The 17,435-nt window shown below is 35.1% G+C and overlaps 1 protein-coding gene across 1 annotated transcript in view; it reads right to left on the bottom strand.

Moving 5' to 3' along the window:
• LOC123524981 (major facilitator superfamily domain-containing protein 1-like) overlaps positions 1 to 17,435 on the bottom strand; it is a 33,178-nt gene that overhangs the window by 3,042 nt on the left and 12,701 nt on the right. The window contains exons 7-12 of the mRNA XM_053538283.1: positions 17,313 to 17,428; positions 16,814 to 16,914; positions 15,715 to 15,823; positions 14,950 to 15,087; positions 12,451 to 12,590; positions 11,592 to 11,706 (exon numbers count right to left, since the gene is read on the bottom strand). Of these exons, the coding sequence (XP_053394258.1) occupies positions 11,592 to 11,706; positions 12,451 to 12,590; positions 14,950 to 15,087; positions 15,715 to 15,823; positions 16,814 to 16,914; positions 17,313 to 17,428 (719 nt within the window). The remainder of the gene's footprint in view (positions 1 to 11,591; positions 11,707 to 12,450; positions 12,591 to 14,949; positions 15,088 to 15,714; positions 15,824 to 16,813; positions 16,915 to 17,312; positions 17,429 to 17,435) is intronic.

Below are 17,435 nucleotides of genomic sequence, written 5' to 3'. Positions count from 1 at the left end.
AAATAAAATCATATCTGTTTACATGTTGGTCATGTTCAAGACAAGTTCTGCCAATTTAGCATCAAACCATTCATCATTTACCAGTAAATAATTCCATTTCGTGACTCTTCAGATAAACTCATCTGCTTAATATACATGAGAAAATAATATCTTCCCCAATACAGTAAATATCAGTCTCCATTACCCATATCATGATTTCCCATCATAAACAATCAAACAAGACAATTATCTTATGCATATAAATCAAAGTCAACTAGAGACCATTGGTTACAGGGAACATCCAAAAATGGCTAGGTTTTAAGGTGGCAGGAGACCTAAAACAGAATATTGCAGACAGCAAGCCAATTTGAAAATATGCATTTTTTTCTTTACGTGAGCAAAATTGAATTTTAACAATCAAAAATACTCCTAATCATTAACTGTGAAATCATACATATCTGTTAGTATAAAACATCAGGCAATAACAGTACATATATGTTGAATATGAGTATTTGTTAAAACTTTATACAGTGAATTTCTTAGATTAATTTTTCACTTCCAAATAAATTACTGTCATAGAGGTAAACAATGTATCTGTTATCTTATTTCTAAGGCCAAAGTAAACGTTTCAACAAATGTATCCGAGATTGCTTTAAAAGAAAGCAAATGTCTCCCAATACTGTTTCACTTAAATGAAGGGAAAAACTGATCTGTACTATCTAACTATAGCACAAAGAAGATACCTGACCTTGAAGCAAGAAGACTAAAATTGACCTTACTATGGCAAACATTTGTGCCAAGTTATATGAAAATCCTAAAGATACACAGCACACATGAAATACAGCATATTTGACCTTTGATCAAAATGCATGCCCTTGACAAGTCAAGCTGCTTCATCTGCCATTGTCTCATGGCAAACATTCCTGTCAGTTATAAATTGTGTCTGACTGTGTCAGAGCTGTCATAGGAGATGGTGCACTAAACTATTTCAATGCTGGGTATTTGAGAAAACTAGAGCTATCATGCGAGTAATTAATACCCTTCAATACTGCTTTGTAAAATATTTCATGTTTGTGAAGTTTCTAAACTAAAATGATGATTGACTGATTTATTTATTTTGTTGGGTTTAACGTCGCACCGACACAATCATAGGTCATATGGCGACTTTCCAGCTTTGATGGTGGAGGAAGACCCCAGGTGCCCCTCCATGCATTATTTCATCACAAGCGGGCACCTGGGTAGAACCACCGACCTTCCGTAAGCCAGCTGGATGGCTTCCTCACGAAGAATTCAACGCCCCGAGTGAGGCAAAAACCCACATCGATGAGGGGCAAGTGATTTGAAGTCAGTGACCTTAACCACTCGGCCACGGAGGCCCCTAAAAGGATGAAGTCAAGTGAGAAAGAAAATGAGAGTATACATGAGGTGACCCAAATGACCTTGATCTGTATCAAATATGACCACATGAATGATAACCAATGAAAACTTTTTTTTAGAGGGAGGGCAGCTGGGGTGTCTCATCTTCTGCTGATATGTTTATATCTGAAACAAATCCATTCAGTAATAACAGAGATTAGTGAAAGGGCATCAAATGAAAAGGGGGCATATTTCAAGATATTTAGGTACCAGTTATGGACCTTGCATCATGATGGTGATAACATGAAACAAATGTTTTAAGAATGAAGCAAATCTATTAAGTGATAATAACAGAAACAGGGTGAAAGAGCATCAAAACTTTAACCAAAAATTCTAAGTGAAAAAATGGGGCATAATTTAACAAACACGGGTTTCAGAGTTATGGACCTTGTGTGATATGATGTGGGTGATAAGGCTGATCAGTTATTTTAAGTCTCAATCAAATATGTTAAGTAATAACAAAGATACAGTGAAAGAGCATCAAAACTTAAACCAGAAATTGCATGAAAAGGAGACATAATTCATGATATAACAGTTACAGTTAAGGACTAGTGCCACATGATGTTGGTGATGATGTGGTACAATTGTTTTAAGTTTAAATCAAATCCATTCAGCAATAAAAGAGGCAGAATAAAATTTCTTCAAAAATTTAATCTAAAATTATAATACATGCCCCTTGAAATTGCTTGACAGAATAATAAAGTCTACAACAAATCTGTTAGTCAAGAAAATAAATAATCAGACATGGAAGTCCCACAAATATGCTCATATCCACTTCATGTTAATGTTGTGTACTAGTTTCATTTCAACTGGATGGAAACTGTAGGAGGAGCTGATTGTACAATGTTCTTGTGTAGTTGTAATATTTCAAAATCCAAAAATAGTAATAACTCCGCATAAAAAAAACAACAAGGAAGTCCAAAAAAGGGACTTTTGTCTACTTTATGTTGATGATGTATACTGGTTTCATTTCAATCAGATGTTACAAAGTCTGACAGATGGATGGAATGACGGATGGACAGTTTATAACACTATAAGCCTCCTCAGTCTTTGAATGCGGGCACAATTCATCAAATATAGGTGGCAGTGGTATGGAACTTGGGTCATATGATGTGGGTGATAATGAGGAACGACTAATTTACGTTTGAAGCAAATTCATTGACAATACAGAGACAGAGAGAGCATCAAAACTCTAACTTGAAATTCTAAGTAAAAAGGGGCATAACACATGAAATATTTGGCCAGACTTAGGATCCAAGTCCAAGCAAATCTGTTAAGTAATAACAGAGACATAGTGAAGTTCCATGAAAAAATTAAAATAAAAAGGGACTCTCATAACTCATGACATATTGGTGGTAGAGTTTTGAACATTTAGTCATTTAATGAGGGTAATAATGTGGGACAAATGTTTTAAGTCTGAAGTGAATCTATAAAGTAATAACAAAGATAGAGTAAAATTCCATCAAAACTTTAACCAGGAGTCTTGATGTAGTCTCAGGCTTGGACCCTGATACAGGACAAGGCTGTGTAAGATATTTTTTCATAGACTTCCTACAGTCAGACTACAAATCCTTTAAAAACATATTAAAATACAGAGCAGACACAGACGACTGAACCAACCAATAACAATGACTTCCTCCAGAATTTGGGAGTGATCGATATAAAATTACTGTGTTTTTGTCATTATATCTCTCATAATTGACGCAACTTTTCCCAGCATCATAACAGCAGTTACTCCAACAAATTTGTGTAGGGTAAACGACAACCTTTTGTGAGTAGACAATCATTAGACAGAACCAGCAATTTTGTCTGCAACTACTAATCACAGTCATCAATCACAGGCTAGTTACATATGTCATAGTAGGTACCTTCATAAACACTGGATTGTTTGTAGAGTTACCTTTTCATGAACTCTGAAACTTGAGATTTTGCAATGTTATAGGATTTCAATAGTTATGGATCTAGGGGCACGAAATATATTTGTTTTTAACTACCTTTTACATAAAAGTTTGTAGGTTAGTATTTATATTCACAGACACCCAGATACATGTGCCAAATATTCTTTATGTTTCATTAATTGTTTTTTTTATCAGTCAGAATTAAGCTTTTGTTTCCATATGAATTTTTTTTATTGTGTATTAAATGAGCAGCACCATGAGAAAACCAATATAGTGTATTTGCGACCAGCATGGATCCAGACCAGCCTGCGCATCCATGCAGTTTGCTAACGGTTTCTCTAATTGCAATAGGCTTTGAAAGTGAACATATTCAGACTGCATGGATGCGCAGGCTAGTCTGGATCCATGCTGGTCGCAAATGCACTATGTTGGTTTTCTCATGGCGCGGCTCATTTATATTTGGCTCATTCACTTATAACAGACCTTTAGTGCAAAGTTCTAATGCAATATTCTTCAAAACGATGAAGTTGCTATTTCATACTTGCATATGTTTAATACACATGTCTAAATCTACATGTGTAAGACTACAAGTACTACTTCATAATTATTGAAGTTGTATAACTTAATTTTGTGAATGTTGCAATATCCTGAAAGTCAAAAACTCTTATTATATTATATTATATTATACCAGATTTATATAGCCCCCTTTTCATGATAAACACGTTCAAAGGCACTTTATATGCAATGGCAGCCACTCACAGTCTGAACTTCATCCTCTACTAGAGCAGACACGTGTGATCTGACCAGAGGGACAGAGTGAAAGAAAGCCCCTAGCATAGACAGAGAGAGAGAGAAATCTTTTAGCTACAGGCCTGTTTGGCCCTAAGGTTATAACGCACATCTTCAGACAATTAACCCGTAATCGGCCAGTGCATTCAAGTATCAACAAATACTAAATCTGGAGGCATGTCCCTGAAAAAGTTTGAGAAAATGTTCTTTTGTCTGGATCAGCCTTTAATTCATTTCAGCAGATCAATCACTGTTATAACAAAAACAAGCAAGACTTTCATCACAGACAGTCATGTCCGGATATAGAACTTCCTTATCAGATCACATAACTTTTATGTAATTGTCAGATAGGAGACATCCATCTGTGATAATTGTCTTGAAGCTATATCAGTTCTGATTAAAAGCTTTCTACAATAAACTTATGTATTACAAACATGCTGAGGACAACAGCATGCATTCAAGATAACCAATGCCCGCCTTTCACTAAAATATTTTATATTTAGACATGTGCCAAATATTCTTTATGTTTAGTTAATTGTTTTTATGTCAGTCAGAATTATGCTTTTGTTTCCTTATGAAATTCTGTTATTGTGTATTAAAATTTATATTTGGCTGATTGACTTATTACAGACCTTTCTTGCAAAGTTCTTATGCAAAATTCTTCAAAACAATGAAGTTGCATTTTCATTCTTGCATGTGTATGTGTAGTATGCATAATTATGTGTAACATTTTTGCTAAATATGTCTAAATCTAATGTGTGAGACTAAAATTAGTACTATCACATATAGAACTGTACCACTCAATTTTGTGAAAATTGCACTGTCCTGAAATCTGATATACCACAGACACTTTTTATATCATACCAGATCTATATAGGCTAGCGTCCTTTTCATGATAAAACATTCAAAGGCACTTTATATACAAAGGCAGCCACTCAGAGCCAAAACTTTATCCTCTACTAATACAGACACAGTGTGATCTCAACAGAGAGACAGAGTGTGAACAAGCCCCCAGAACAGAGAGAGCGAGAGAAATCTTTTAGATACAGGCCTGTTCGGCCCTAAGGTCATAATACACATCTTAGGCAATTAACCCGTAATCGGCCAGTGCATTCAAGTATCAACAAATACTAAATTTGGAGGCATGTCCCTGTAAAAGTTACAGAAAATGTTCTTTTGTCTGGATCAGCCTTTAATTCATTTCAGCAGATCAATCACTTTTATAACAAAGACAAGCAAGACTTTCATCACAGACAGTCATGTCCGGATATAGAACTTCCTTATCAGATCACATAACCCTTTATATAATTGTCAGATAGGAGACATCCATCTGTGATAATTGTCTTGAAGCTATATCAGTTCTGATTAAAAGCTTTCTACAATAAACTTGTGTATTACAGACATGCTCAGGACAACAGCATGCATTCAAAATAACCAATGCCTGCCTTTCACTAAAATATTTTATCTTTAGACACTTTTTTAAAATGTAGGAAATCCTCATCAAATGTATTTAACTTGGTTAAGTAAAACATAACAGTGTAGCTATATTCTTAATGAAATGTCATGCAGTATCAAACATTGTTTCAGTTTCTTTAGTGGTAGCACATATTCATATGTATTAAGGTAAACGTGTAATACCTACACACTCTTTAACACCTAATAACTGTGTTATTACACATAAACATGTAATCTTTATGTTCACTATATGTAGTCATTGTTCAAACATGAAATTTATGTCTAGTATACATTTAATGTATTTTTTAGCCGGTATCATCACAACATTGATGGTTTTTTTTTGGTTTAACATGACAATGACACAATTATAGGTCATATTGTGACTTTTCAACTTTTTCTGCTGGTCACAAGAATTCATAAGGGCTAATTTTCATGGATTTTAAGGCCACATCAATCTGTCAGATTAAATCTCAATGAACAAACAAACTTCCAAATAATTTATTCTTCTAAAGTTCAAATCTATAAATTCATACCCTCGAGAAATACCTGTTTGGGCCACAACCACAAAAATAAATGATTTAACAGTCATATATTAACCACTAAATCAAATTATATTACAGTGATAAGTTAATTTCTTCACTTCTGTCTTCAATTTTGACCTCTTTCTTAGTGTCACTGAATTTGGCATTAAAGTAACATATTTTGTTTCATACTATCATGATCTATTTACTGTCAGGGGCAGAAACAGTGACTTCCAAATTCAGAAATGAAAAAGTTTCTGGATATCCTAAAAATATAAATTAGTACTGCACCATTATGCATCACTATTATCTCATGTCTTGTTAAATCTATAAATTTAGGCTGATTCTTATTAACTATGGAAACAGGCATGAACAAATGAGCTGCGCCATGAGAAAACCAACATAGTGGCTTTGCAACCAGCATGGATCCAGAAGAGCCTGCGCATCTGCGCAGTTTGGGCAGGATCCATGCTGTTCACTTTCAAAGCCTATTGCAATTAGAGAAACTGTTAGTGAACAGCGTGCGCAGGCTGGTCTGGATCCATGCTGGTCACAAAGCCACTATGTTGGTTTTCTAATGGCGCAGCTCAAATTATAACAAAACTTCCCATTATTTAAAATATAAGCAAATAGTTTACCTTTTTTTTAATTAAAATATTCAAAACAAAAGAATGGTAGGAAAAACACAAAGAATGCAGTCTGAGAAACAGCAATATCTCCTCTGCCATTGCTTTTACAATGGAAGGGAGATAAATCAGTAATTATCAAAACTGATATAATCATAAAGTTAGGTTTCTTTTTCAAAGTAATTGTTCTGTCTCAAGGACATTCAAAAATGTTTTGCCAACAGAGAAATAACAATGTCACAGGAGACAGCCCGCTTGACTATTTTGATGCTGGATAGTGAAATTGGGCACATCTGAGGAAGCTGAAGCTGTCACTGGAGTGTTTTATGACTCAAATGTGGATGAAGACTCAAAACATTAAATCAGTATAAAAGGAACATAATTCATGGAAAACTTCTGCAAAAGTAATGCAGCATGTGTTATATCATGCGGCTATTTCGGAACAACTATTTTAAGTTTGAATCAAATCTATTAAGTAATAGTCTAGAGGTACAGCAAAAGTGCAGCGCAATTTGAACCGGAAAATCTATTAGTAAAAAGAGGGCTTAACTCAAGAACAGACTGGTGCCAGCAATATCAAACTTGTGTAATATGATGTGAGTGATGATGTGGAACAACCATCTAAAGTTTGATTAAATTCATTTAGTAACAACAGAGATATAAAAAGCACAAAAATTAAACTGAAATTCTAAGTAAAAAGGGAATATAACTCATAAAATATTTGCACCAGAGTAACAGACCTTGTTTCATATGATTAGGATGATGACCTGGAAAAACTACTTTAAGTTTTAATCAAATTCATTAAGTAATGCCAAAGATATAGTGAAAGTCCAACACAATTAACCTGAAATTCTAAGTAAAAAGGGGACATAATTCATGAAATATTGATTCAATAGTTATGGCCCTTGTATCATATGATGCAAGTGATGATGTGGTACAACTATTTTAAGTTTGAATCAAATCCATTAGGGAGATAAAATGAAAGTGCATCAAAATGTTAACCTGAAATTTTAAGCAAAAAAGGGAGATAATTATAAAACAAGAGTTCCGCCAAGCAGGGCAATATATGCCCGAAGGATTACATCATAGGATGGGAGCAAAATTTAAAGAACTTGACTGTTGTAGCCCAAAGGAGTGGAACAATGAAAGGAAAACTTCAAAAAACAAATCTAAATCCACAAAAAAATATTCAAAGTCCACAAAAAAATCCTTATCAGGTACAGGTATGTAAAAATACACCTAAAAATTAGAGGTACCATCCATGTTGTACCACAGAAAAGTGGTCTCGGTTTTTCCCTACGGCCAATAATAAAAAAGTTTCAAAATAAGCTATTTATAGTAACATAAAAGGGAAGTAATTGAAAAAAAAATTACTGTAAGTGAACAAAAAAGAGATCTGCCAAATAACAAGAGCTGTCCGTAAGACAGCCAAGCTCGACTATTCAAAATATTGTCCCAGAAGCAGGAAAATATTACCCAAAAAGGTTAAATGTCAAAAGAGTTTTAAGTTCAAAAGGGGGAAAAGTTTGACCAAAATGCATATCAGTTATGGGACTTGCTGCTATCAACTAGTTTTATAACCCCGAAGGCACATGTGAAGTTTCAATTCAATATCTGCATTAGTTTTGGAGATAATAACTTGCATGTAAAACTTTAACCAGAATTTTCAAAGTCTAAAAGAGGGCATAATTTGCCTAAAATACATGCCAGAGTTATGGGACTTAATCCAGTAAGTTTAGTAATTGATCTAGAAAAACAAAAAAATAAGTTTTAAATCTATATGCCTTTTAGTAATAGCTGTATGTACTTGCATGCAAAACTTTAACCAGAATTTGCTAAGTCCAAAAGGGGACATAATTAGGCCAAAATGAAGGTCGGAGTTATGGGACTTGCTGTTTTATAACCCTGAAGACACATGTGAAGTTTCAAATCAATATCTGCATTAGTTTTGGAGATAGTAACTTGCATGTAAAACTTTAACCAAAATTTTCTAAGTCTAACATAATTTGCTCAAAAAACATATCAGAGTTATGGGACTTGACCCAGTGAGGTTGGTAATTGATCTAGAAAAAAAAAAATAAGTTTCAAATCTATATGCCTTTTAGAAATAGCTGTATGTACTTTCACGCAAAACTTTAACCAGAATTTTCTAAGTCCAAAAGGGGGCATAATTTGGCCAAAATGAAGGTCAGAGTTATGGGACTTGCTGCTATCAACTAGTTTTATAACCCCGAAGAAACATGTGAAGTTTCAAATCAATATCTGCATTAGTTTTGGAGATAGTAACTTGCAAGTAAAACTTTAACCAAAATTTTTTTAAGTCTAAAAGGGGGCATAATTTGCTCAAAATACATGTCAGAGTTATGGGTCTTGACCCAGTGAGGTTGATAATTGATCTAGAAAAAGAAAAAATAAGTTTCAAATCTATATGCCTTTTAGAAATAGCTGTATGTACTTGCACGTAAAACTTTAACCAGAATTTTCTAAGTCCTAAAGGGGGCATAATTTGGCCAAAATGAAAGTCAGAGTTATGGGACTTGCTGCTCTCAACTAGTTTTATAACCCTAAAGACACATGTGAAGGTTCAAATCAATATCTGCATTAGTTTTGGAGATAGTAACTTGCATGTAAAACTTTAACCAAAATTTTCTAAGTCCAAAAGGGGGCATAATTTGCTCAAAATACATGTCAGAGTTATGGGACTTGACCCAGAGAGGTTGGTAATTGACCTAGAAAAAGAAAAAATAAGTTTCAAAGCTATATGCCTTTAACTGATGGCTGTATGTACTTGCATGCAAAAACTTAACCAAGGTGTGACGCCGACGCCGATGCCGACGCCAGGGTGAGTAGAATAGCTGGACTATTCTTCGAATAGTCGAGCTAAAAACAAGAGCACTGCAATGCAGAGCAATATACACAAAGCAAAGTCATATATGACCTTTGACCCTTAAGTGTGACCTTGACCTTGAAGCAAGTCATCTGGAACATGCGCTCTGCACATCATCTCAGTGTGGTGAACATTTCTGCCAAGTTTATTTGAAATCTTTCCTGCAGTTCAAGAGTTACAGAGCAGACATGAAACAAACTGATATGACTTTTGACCCCTAAGTGTGACCTTGACCTTGATGCGAGTCGTCTGAAACATGCGCTCTGCAAATTGTCTTGGTGTGGTGAACATTTGTGTCAAGTTTCTTTGAAATCCTTCAAGAGGGTTCAAGAGTTACAGAGCATACACGAAACAAACTGATATGACCTTTGACTCCTAAGTGTGACCTTACCTTGAAGCGGGACATCCAAAACATGCGCTGTGCATTTCGTCTCGGTGTGGTGAACATTTGTGTCAATTTTCCTTGAAATTCTTCAAGGTTCAAGAGTTACAGAGTGGACACGAAATTGCTAACGGACAGACAGACGGACACCAGCGTCATAACATAATACGTCCCTTTGGGCGTATGAAAATGTGCAAGAGTTATTGTCCTTGTGTCATATGATGTGGATGATGATGTGGTACAACTGTTTAAAGTTTGAATCAAATCCCTTCTGAAATAACAGAGATATAGTGAAAGTGCATCAAAATTAACATAAAATTCTAAGTAAAACGGGTGCATAATTCATGAAAAATTGGTGCCAGATTTATGAACCTTGTGTCATATGATGTGGGTGGTGATGTGGAACAACTCATTTAAGTTTGAATCAAATCCATTCAGTAATAACTGAGATAAAGTGAAAGTGCACCAAAACTTTAACCTGAAATTCTAAGTAAAAAGGGGGGATAATTCATAAATTATTGGTGCCGGAGTTATGACTCTTGTGCCATATGATGTGGGTGATGATGAGGAGTAACTATTTTAAGTTTGAAGCAAATTCATCAAGTAATAACAAACATAAAGGGAAAGTGCATAAAAACTTTAACCAAGGTGGGGACGCGGAAAGACGCCGACGCCCGGTTGAATAGGATAGCTCTCCATACTTTGTATAGTCGAGCTAAAAATGACAGAAAACTGTGAATGCAGTAAAAATGGAGCATATCTCTTTATCTTCATGTATGCAGGAGTAGGATCACAAGTTTACTAAGAAACAATGAGTAGAAATTTTTTTGCAGTGAGGGGGAACAGTATTCTGGGGTTATAGGGGAAGGGAGTTAAAAGTTGGGTTAGTGAGGAAAATGTAGTAAAATATAATTTTGGGAATATGTGTGGGGGGGGAAAGGAAATGGTGTAATCGGGGAATGGGTAGAAGAGGGGTAGGGGTAGTGTAAAGGATACTAAGAAATATTATGAGATACCAGATATAATTTTGTGAAAAATGTCAGATAAATCTTTCTTGGAGCTTGGGATATTCCAGTATCAGATTATGTTATAAAACATAAAACAAATCTTTGTTGGTGCGGTGTTGTTGAGTGGGTGCAACTTGGGAATGTCTGAGGGACTCTAAGAAACAATATATGTTAGTTTAAGAAGATACAGTGAAACTGAGAAGTGAAAACTCTTAATCAACACTATTACAATATCTGTGACCTTGTCCTTATGTGAGATTTGATGATAACTGGGGCAATAGATAACAAGATGTAGTAAAATTAAGAAGCTTACAGTATAACATTAACCTAAGTCGAAGTTGACGGTGACAATAACCAAGTGCAAAAACAGAAATAATTGAAAACCTTTTTCTAGATTTCAAGACAGAGTTATGATTTTTGTGCTCTGAACATCATCTGATTTCCATTTATCAAGATATCAAGTTTTGTTACATTTTCAACAGCCTTTCCAAAATTATGAGGGACAGTCTGACAGATGAACACACAGCATTTCTATATCCCATTTCACTTCCCTGACCTGGGTTAACAATGAAAACTACCACTTTTTTATCAACTATATTGCAACAAAAGGAGTTAAGAAATAACAACTTACCTTTCTTTTGTCATTTATATTAAGGAATAGAGATGTAAGAACACAAGCCAGTGTGTTGGCTAGCAAAAATATCATCACATACTTCCACCTCAACAAAGTCTGGGCATCTGTTAATCTGAAAATTAAACAATTTTACTGTATTTCTATTCAACTGCTTCATCTCAGTTGAGACGTGCCTTTAAAATTATACATAAATAATACTTTTATGCAATAACTTGTATTATTCAGCTTTTAAATATCTCCACTGTTATAAATGACATTAAAAAAGTATCCATAGGGCATGAATTGCAGTATTATATAAATTAATAATAGGATATAGCTCAGGGCATTTCAGCCTCTTCAATAATTCCTTTTTTTCATGTATCTCTCTCATTTCAAAGAGACATCCATGAACCAATTCTACATAATAAAGACGATTAAAGGTTAAATTTATACATATAGTCAAAAAAGATCTTAAATTCCTATAAAATCTCAATGATAGTTGCCTAAAAAAAACCAAAAAAACATAAATGACAAACAGAAGTTACTATAGTTCACAGTTAAAGACCTGCTCCAGTCCTATCTTTTAACCTTAAACTGTCACTGAAAAAGCCTGAAAATCCTGACTATGAACAGTGACGCCTGTCAAAATAAAGTCAGGGTATAATATATACTGAAACGAAGTAAACTACCTGTGCTAAAGTGTGGCATGTGGTCGTTAACTGTTACCTACTGTAATCATGGGTTGCCTACACACAATAGAATTTGAACAGCCACGGAGCAGGGCTTTAAAAGGTCTTTTTCAGATACCTTCAAGGCGAGTTTAGGATGCATATCTCATATATGACTCCTGTAAAGATAATGGCTTTCTGGAACTTACCCCTGACTTTTACCAAGAATCTGTCCTACAACAAGATTAGATATTCCAATACCAATCATTTGTATTGAGGTAGTTAGACCCATAGCAGTACCTATAGTTGCCTGACTGACTACAAGTGGAATAGATGGCCACATGCTAGCCTGGAATATAACAATAAAAACAGTAATTTGTATTAATGTAGTAAGCCTAACAGCTGAACCTAGTGTTGCCATACTTACTGCAAGTGGTCGCCAGATGCTAGCTTCAAATATAACAACAATGTAAGATAAATTACAATATTAGGTATATGAATAACTTATCATGACTAATGTACCTGAAATTGCTTGTAGAGAAACAAATGGTTAAATGCTAGCCCGATTTTGATGGGTTAGACTGTCTTAAGGTTATAAACAGTGGTCAGTAATCCTTAGCAGTGTTCCTGAATTCCTTTTAAAGAGATACTAAGGTATTATTTGCAGATTTATTTATTCTATTTTACAAAATGAATTAAAGTCAAATCAACAATCTAACTATCAAACTCTTTAATTATCTCACTTTATCCATGGTAAAAATGAAAGACATCAAAAAAGAAAATTGAAAGGTGACATTTTATGGCAATTTTAGGTGCTACCCTCACCTGGCATACATGGGTTAGATTAGCAAAAGCATGAAAATTATGCACATACATCATCAAAGAATAGGTTTCTTTTTGATGATTTATCCGAGCTAAAATAGATGTCAGTAAAATGTTCATCCACATTTTCACCTGTAAATTCCTTTAATCTTAATTAAAGTTCCCGGACTCCTTATCCATATAAGCCTTATCTCCACCAGTACTTTACAACTTTCCTACATGAATTAGAGGTGAAGGAACAACTGACATTTAAGAAACATCTTCTTCAGTCCAACCTCACATGTAGTATATATGCTTTGCTCAGGACTGAAATCTACAATCTTGCCCAGGATTAAATTCCACTACCTTGCCCAGGACTGAAATCTATAACCTTGCTCAGGAATGAAATCTAAAATCTTGCCCAGGATTAAATTCCACTACCTTGCCCAGGACTGAAATCTATAACCTTGCTCAGGATTGAAATCTACAATCTTGCCCAGGATTAAATTCCACTACCTTGTCCAGGACTGAAATCTATAACCTTGCTCAGGATTGAAATCTACAAACGTGCCCAGGATTGAAATCTACAACCTTTCCATGGAATAAAATCTATGACCATGCCCTGAATCAAAATTTCTGACTTTGCTGGGGACTGAAACCTTTCAGTCTGAAGTCTTGTTTTTTAAACAACTGGGCAATTCTGGAGTATGATAACCAAGCAAGATATACAAGTCAAATACTCAAGAAGTAGCATTGGATGTGACCAGAGTAATTGTTTGACACCTTGAGGAAGAATCTGTAATATACTAGCTAGTATCATATTATGTGAAATCGGACTTATTTGCATGTATTTCAGAGCTTTGTCAATATGGCAAATTAAATACCAATGAACAACTAGAAGATGCTTTTGTAGAAAAGCGCATGTCTCCCCAAATGTATAGTAGTAATAGGCAAAAAGTCAAAAGGGGACAGGAGCAAAAGTCCAAGAGACACTGATGGTTGGCTGCAATAGGGATCATCCAATCATCCCAAGAAGTTTCAACATTCTGGGCCTAGAGGTTCTCAAGTTATGGAATTGAAATGGTTTTCCATGTTCTGGCCCCTGTGACCTTGACCTTTAATCGAGTGACCCCAAAATAAATAGGGGTCATCTAGTCTGCATGTCCAATCATCCTATGAAGTTTCAACATTCTGGGAAAGAGTTTTCCATGTTCAGGCCCCTGTGACCTTTGCTCAAGTGACCCCAAAATCAATAGTAGTCATCAACTGTGTAAGTCCTATCACTCTATGAAGTCTGAAGGTTCTGGGTCAAATGGTTCTCAAGTTACTGATTGGTAAACGGTTTTCCAATTTCTGGCCCCTGTGACCTTGACCTTTAACAGAGTGACCCCAAAATCAATAGGGGTCATCTGCTCTGCATGTCCAACCATGCTATGAAGTTTCAACATTCTGGGTAAAGTTGTTCTCAAGTTATTGATCGGAAATTGTTTTCCATTTTCAGGCCCCTGTGATCTTCACCTTTGATGGAGTGACCCCAAAAACAATAGGGGTTGTCTACTCCATTAGCCCTGCCTCCCTATGAAGTTTGAAGGTTCTAGGTGAAATGGTTCTCCAGTTATTGATCAGAAATAAAGTGTGACGGACAGACAGACTGAGTTGATGGGGGGCGGTGAGGAAGAGACATAATTCATAGTCCACGTTGTTTTATTTTCAAACAGTGAGATTCACAACTCATGTCCTTATGAAATATTAGTTTCGGCCAAAATCATAAAATCATCAAATTTTGTGTTCATGAATTAAATGATTTTACAGTAAACAAATGTTATAAGACATCTGCACTGTTACAGTTTGACTATTAAAATGAAAGGTTCTTTCTACAAATGGTCAATCCAGGAGAAAACACTTACTGCAGCTATACTGTATGTTATTCCCAGCCATAATGTGGGTATCAGTGGGTACACATGACTGAATGCCAGTAAACCAAATACTGGGATAGTAAACAAAGCACAACCAATGGCAAGGTAACCTCTCTTTCCCCGTACATCCTGAAACAGAAAACAGTAAATTTGACCATTGCATATCTTGAGCAATATAAAACATTTTGCTTTTCAACAGTATTTCAATTACTAGTATGTATGAGAATTAAATAACCAAACCAATGATCCTGAATTTCTCATAAATCTGTTTTGACGATCTGCTCTCTGCTATTAAGTGACAGCTTCCACACATGAACCTCAGGTATAAATCAAATGATAAGGAATTCACCTTTGGTACAGGCAGTCAAAGGTTCAAATCCCACCAGGAGCCATTGTGATATGCCTCTCACATGAGGTAATCATACAACCAACTGATTCAAAATCTTGCGCTATATCTATTGACCCTTAACAAGCAGGCTGATGTTAAAAAGCTGTACAAATGCTGGGCAAATTATCTGTAGGACAGTTAAGTTACATTATAGTCATCTTATTCAAAAGTGACCATGTTAAAATCTTTGTCTGGAAACATGCTTGCAAAATAATATTGTCATAGAACCTCTATCTGCCAAACCTGCTCTTAGCCTGCGACCTCGTACCTATGAAACAGAACCCCAACCTACTTCTGGTCCATTCTGAAAATGCATGTTTATGCACATCTTATTTAATAATAACGATTATATTATAAAGTATACTCACAATGACACCTCCAAGGAAAGGTGACAATATCATGGAAACATCGTACACTGAGCCAGATATATATGATGATGTCTGATCACTGAAACCGTACTTCTTAGCAATGAATTTACTGTAACAAACAAGAATATGTCTACATTACAACAACATTTCAGATTGTCATCATTTTTTAAACTGATTGTCTCAATGTTTTCTGTTTTAACTAGGGACCATGCTTTTGTTTTATTCTAATCTACTTCAGAAGTAACTCTCAGTTGGTAACAACTACTAATTCTTAATTTAAGTACTCAAATTTTTCAGTTTTTACATTGCAAACTGGTATCAGATACCACTGGCACCAGACCAGAAAGAAAATGCAACCCCTAGGTATAATATAAGAACAATGGTCAAGAAAGGGAAAATGTACTAACCAATTTCAACCGTGAAAATCTCACCTTAAAGACGCAGATCGATAATGGGTACTTTTCTATCTATTTGGAAAAAGTGGTAATTAAATTCATCTGTACTATTCACACTGTATCAAATTTGGCGTGGCGAGAAAACCATCATAGTGGCTTGAGTCGAATCCAGCATGAATCCAGAACCAGTTACAATCCCACAGTTTATATGTTCCAGTTGATTCACGTAATCAGATTCTCCAACGAATGGCTTTGAAAAAACGAAATTTCATGGCCCACAAAATTAACGGATTGCACGTATTGATCAGTGGTGCAATACTCCACTGTGTACTATTCACACTGTCTCATTTCATATCACAGAGACACTCTGCACATTTTATGCTTTTGTCAACGTTACAGAAAAAACTTTTACTTCCCTAGTGAACTCCCGGTCTAGACAACACGGCCATGTGCACATGTTTTTTCACTAATACTAACCAATACTCGCACTGTATTAATATATTAACATTAGATAGCCCCTAGGAAGATTTCTTACCTTTTAACAGTCCCAGATTTAAAAATTGTTCAATATTAAAGATTGTTCGTAATCGAAACACAAGAGTTGATCATCTAACATGTAACCTTCTTTAAACTCGAACACATTATGATAGAACAATAGAACAGTTAAACCCAGGAACAAGTAATCGTTAGAAAAAACACCTTACCTAGAATCAGCTACAAATGGAAATACACCATTATAGAAGAACATAATGGTCAAAGCCAGGAGCCAGTATGATACAGAAAAGTAGCGGATATCTGTCACCCTCTGTAAGTAAAAAACAAAACTATATACAAACTAATGATTACAAATTACATAAATTGCTACTAATTAGTCTCAAGGACAAACATCTACAATTATTCTATAAATTTAAAATTTCCAAATATAATTTTTTAAAAATTGCACAGGGATGAATTTGTGGCAAGACGGACTGTCTTCATTATTATTTAAACAAAAACACATCTTGGACTACGGGAAAGAACTCAAAACATATACAGGCTAGATAACTATAGTTAAAGAAAATAACTATATAACCTGCCTTCTGGAAGTGTTTTTCAGCTGATTTCAAGAAGGAAACTTCAGAGGAAAGCTAGATATCATTTTAAAATCAAAAGATTTCCCTTAAGATTGTTTTAATACTCTCTGCTACAAACAGTATTTCTTACCACTTTCTTGGACTCTGTCCTAAGGTTATCAGCATCACCAAGTTGTTTGACACCATAAATATCCAGAAAACTAACAATGATTGCAGAAATAAATCCTAAACCACACAGCATAGCTCCTGAAAA

Source organism: Mercenaria mercenaria, chromosome 3 (assembly GCF_021730395.1).
Source record: "Mercenaria mercenaria strain notata chromosome 3, MADL_Memer_1, whole genome shotgun sequence".
Classification (NCBI taxonomy): Eukaryota; Metazoa; Mollusca; class Bivalvia; order Venerida; family Veneridae; genus Mercenaria; species Mercenaria mercenaria.
Note: the sequence above shows the minus strand (reverse complement) of the source record. Positions and strands in the feature narration are given on the sequence as shown.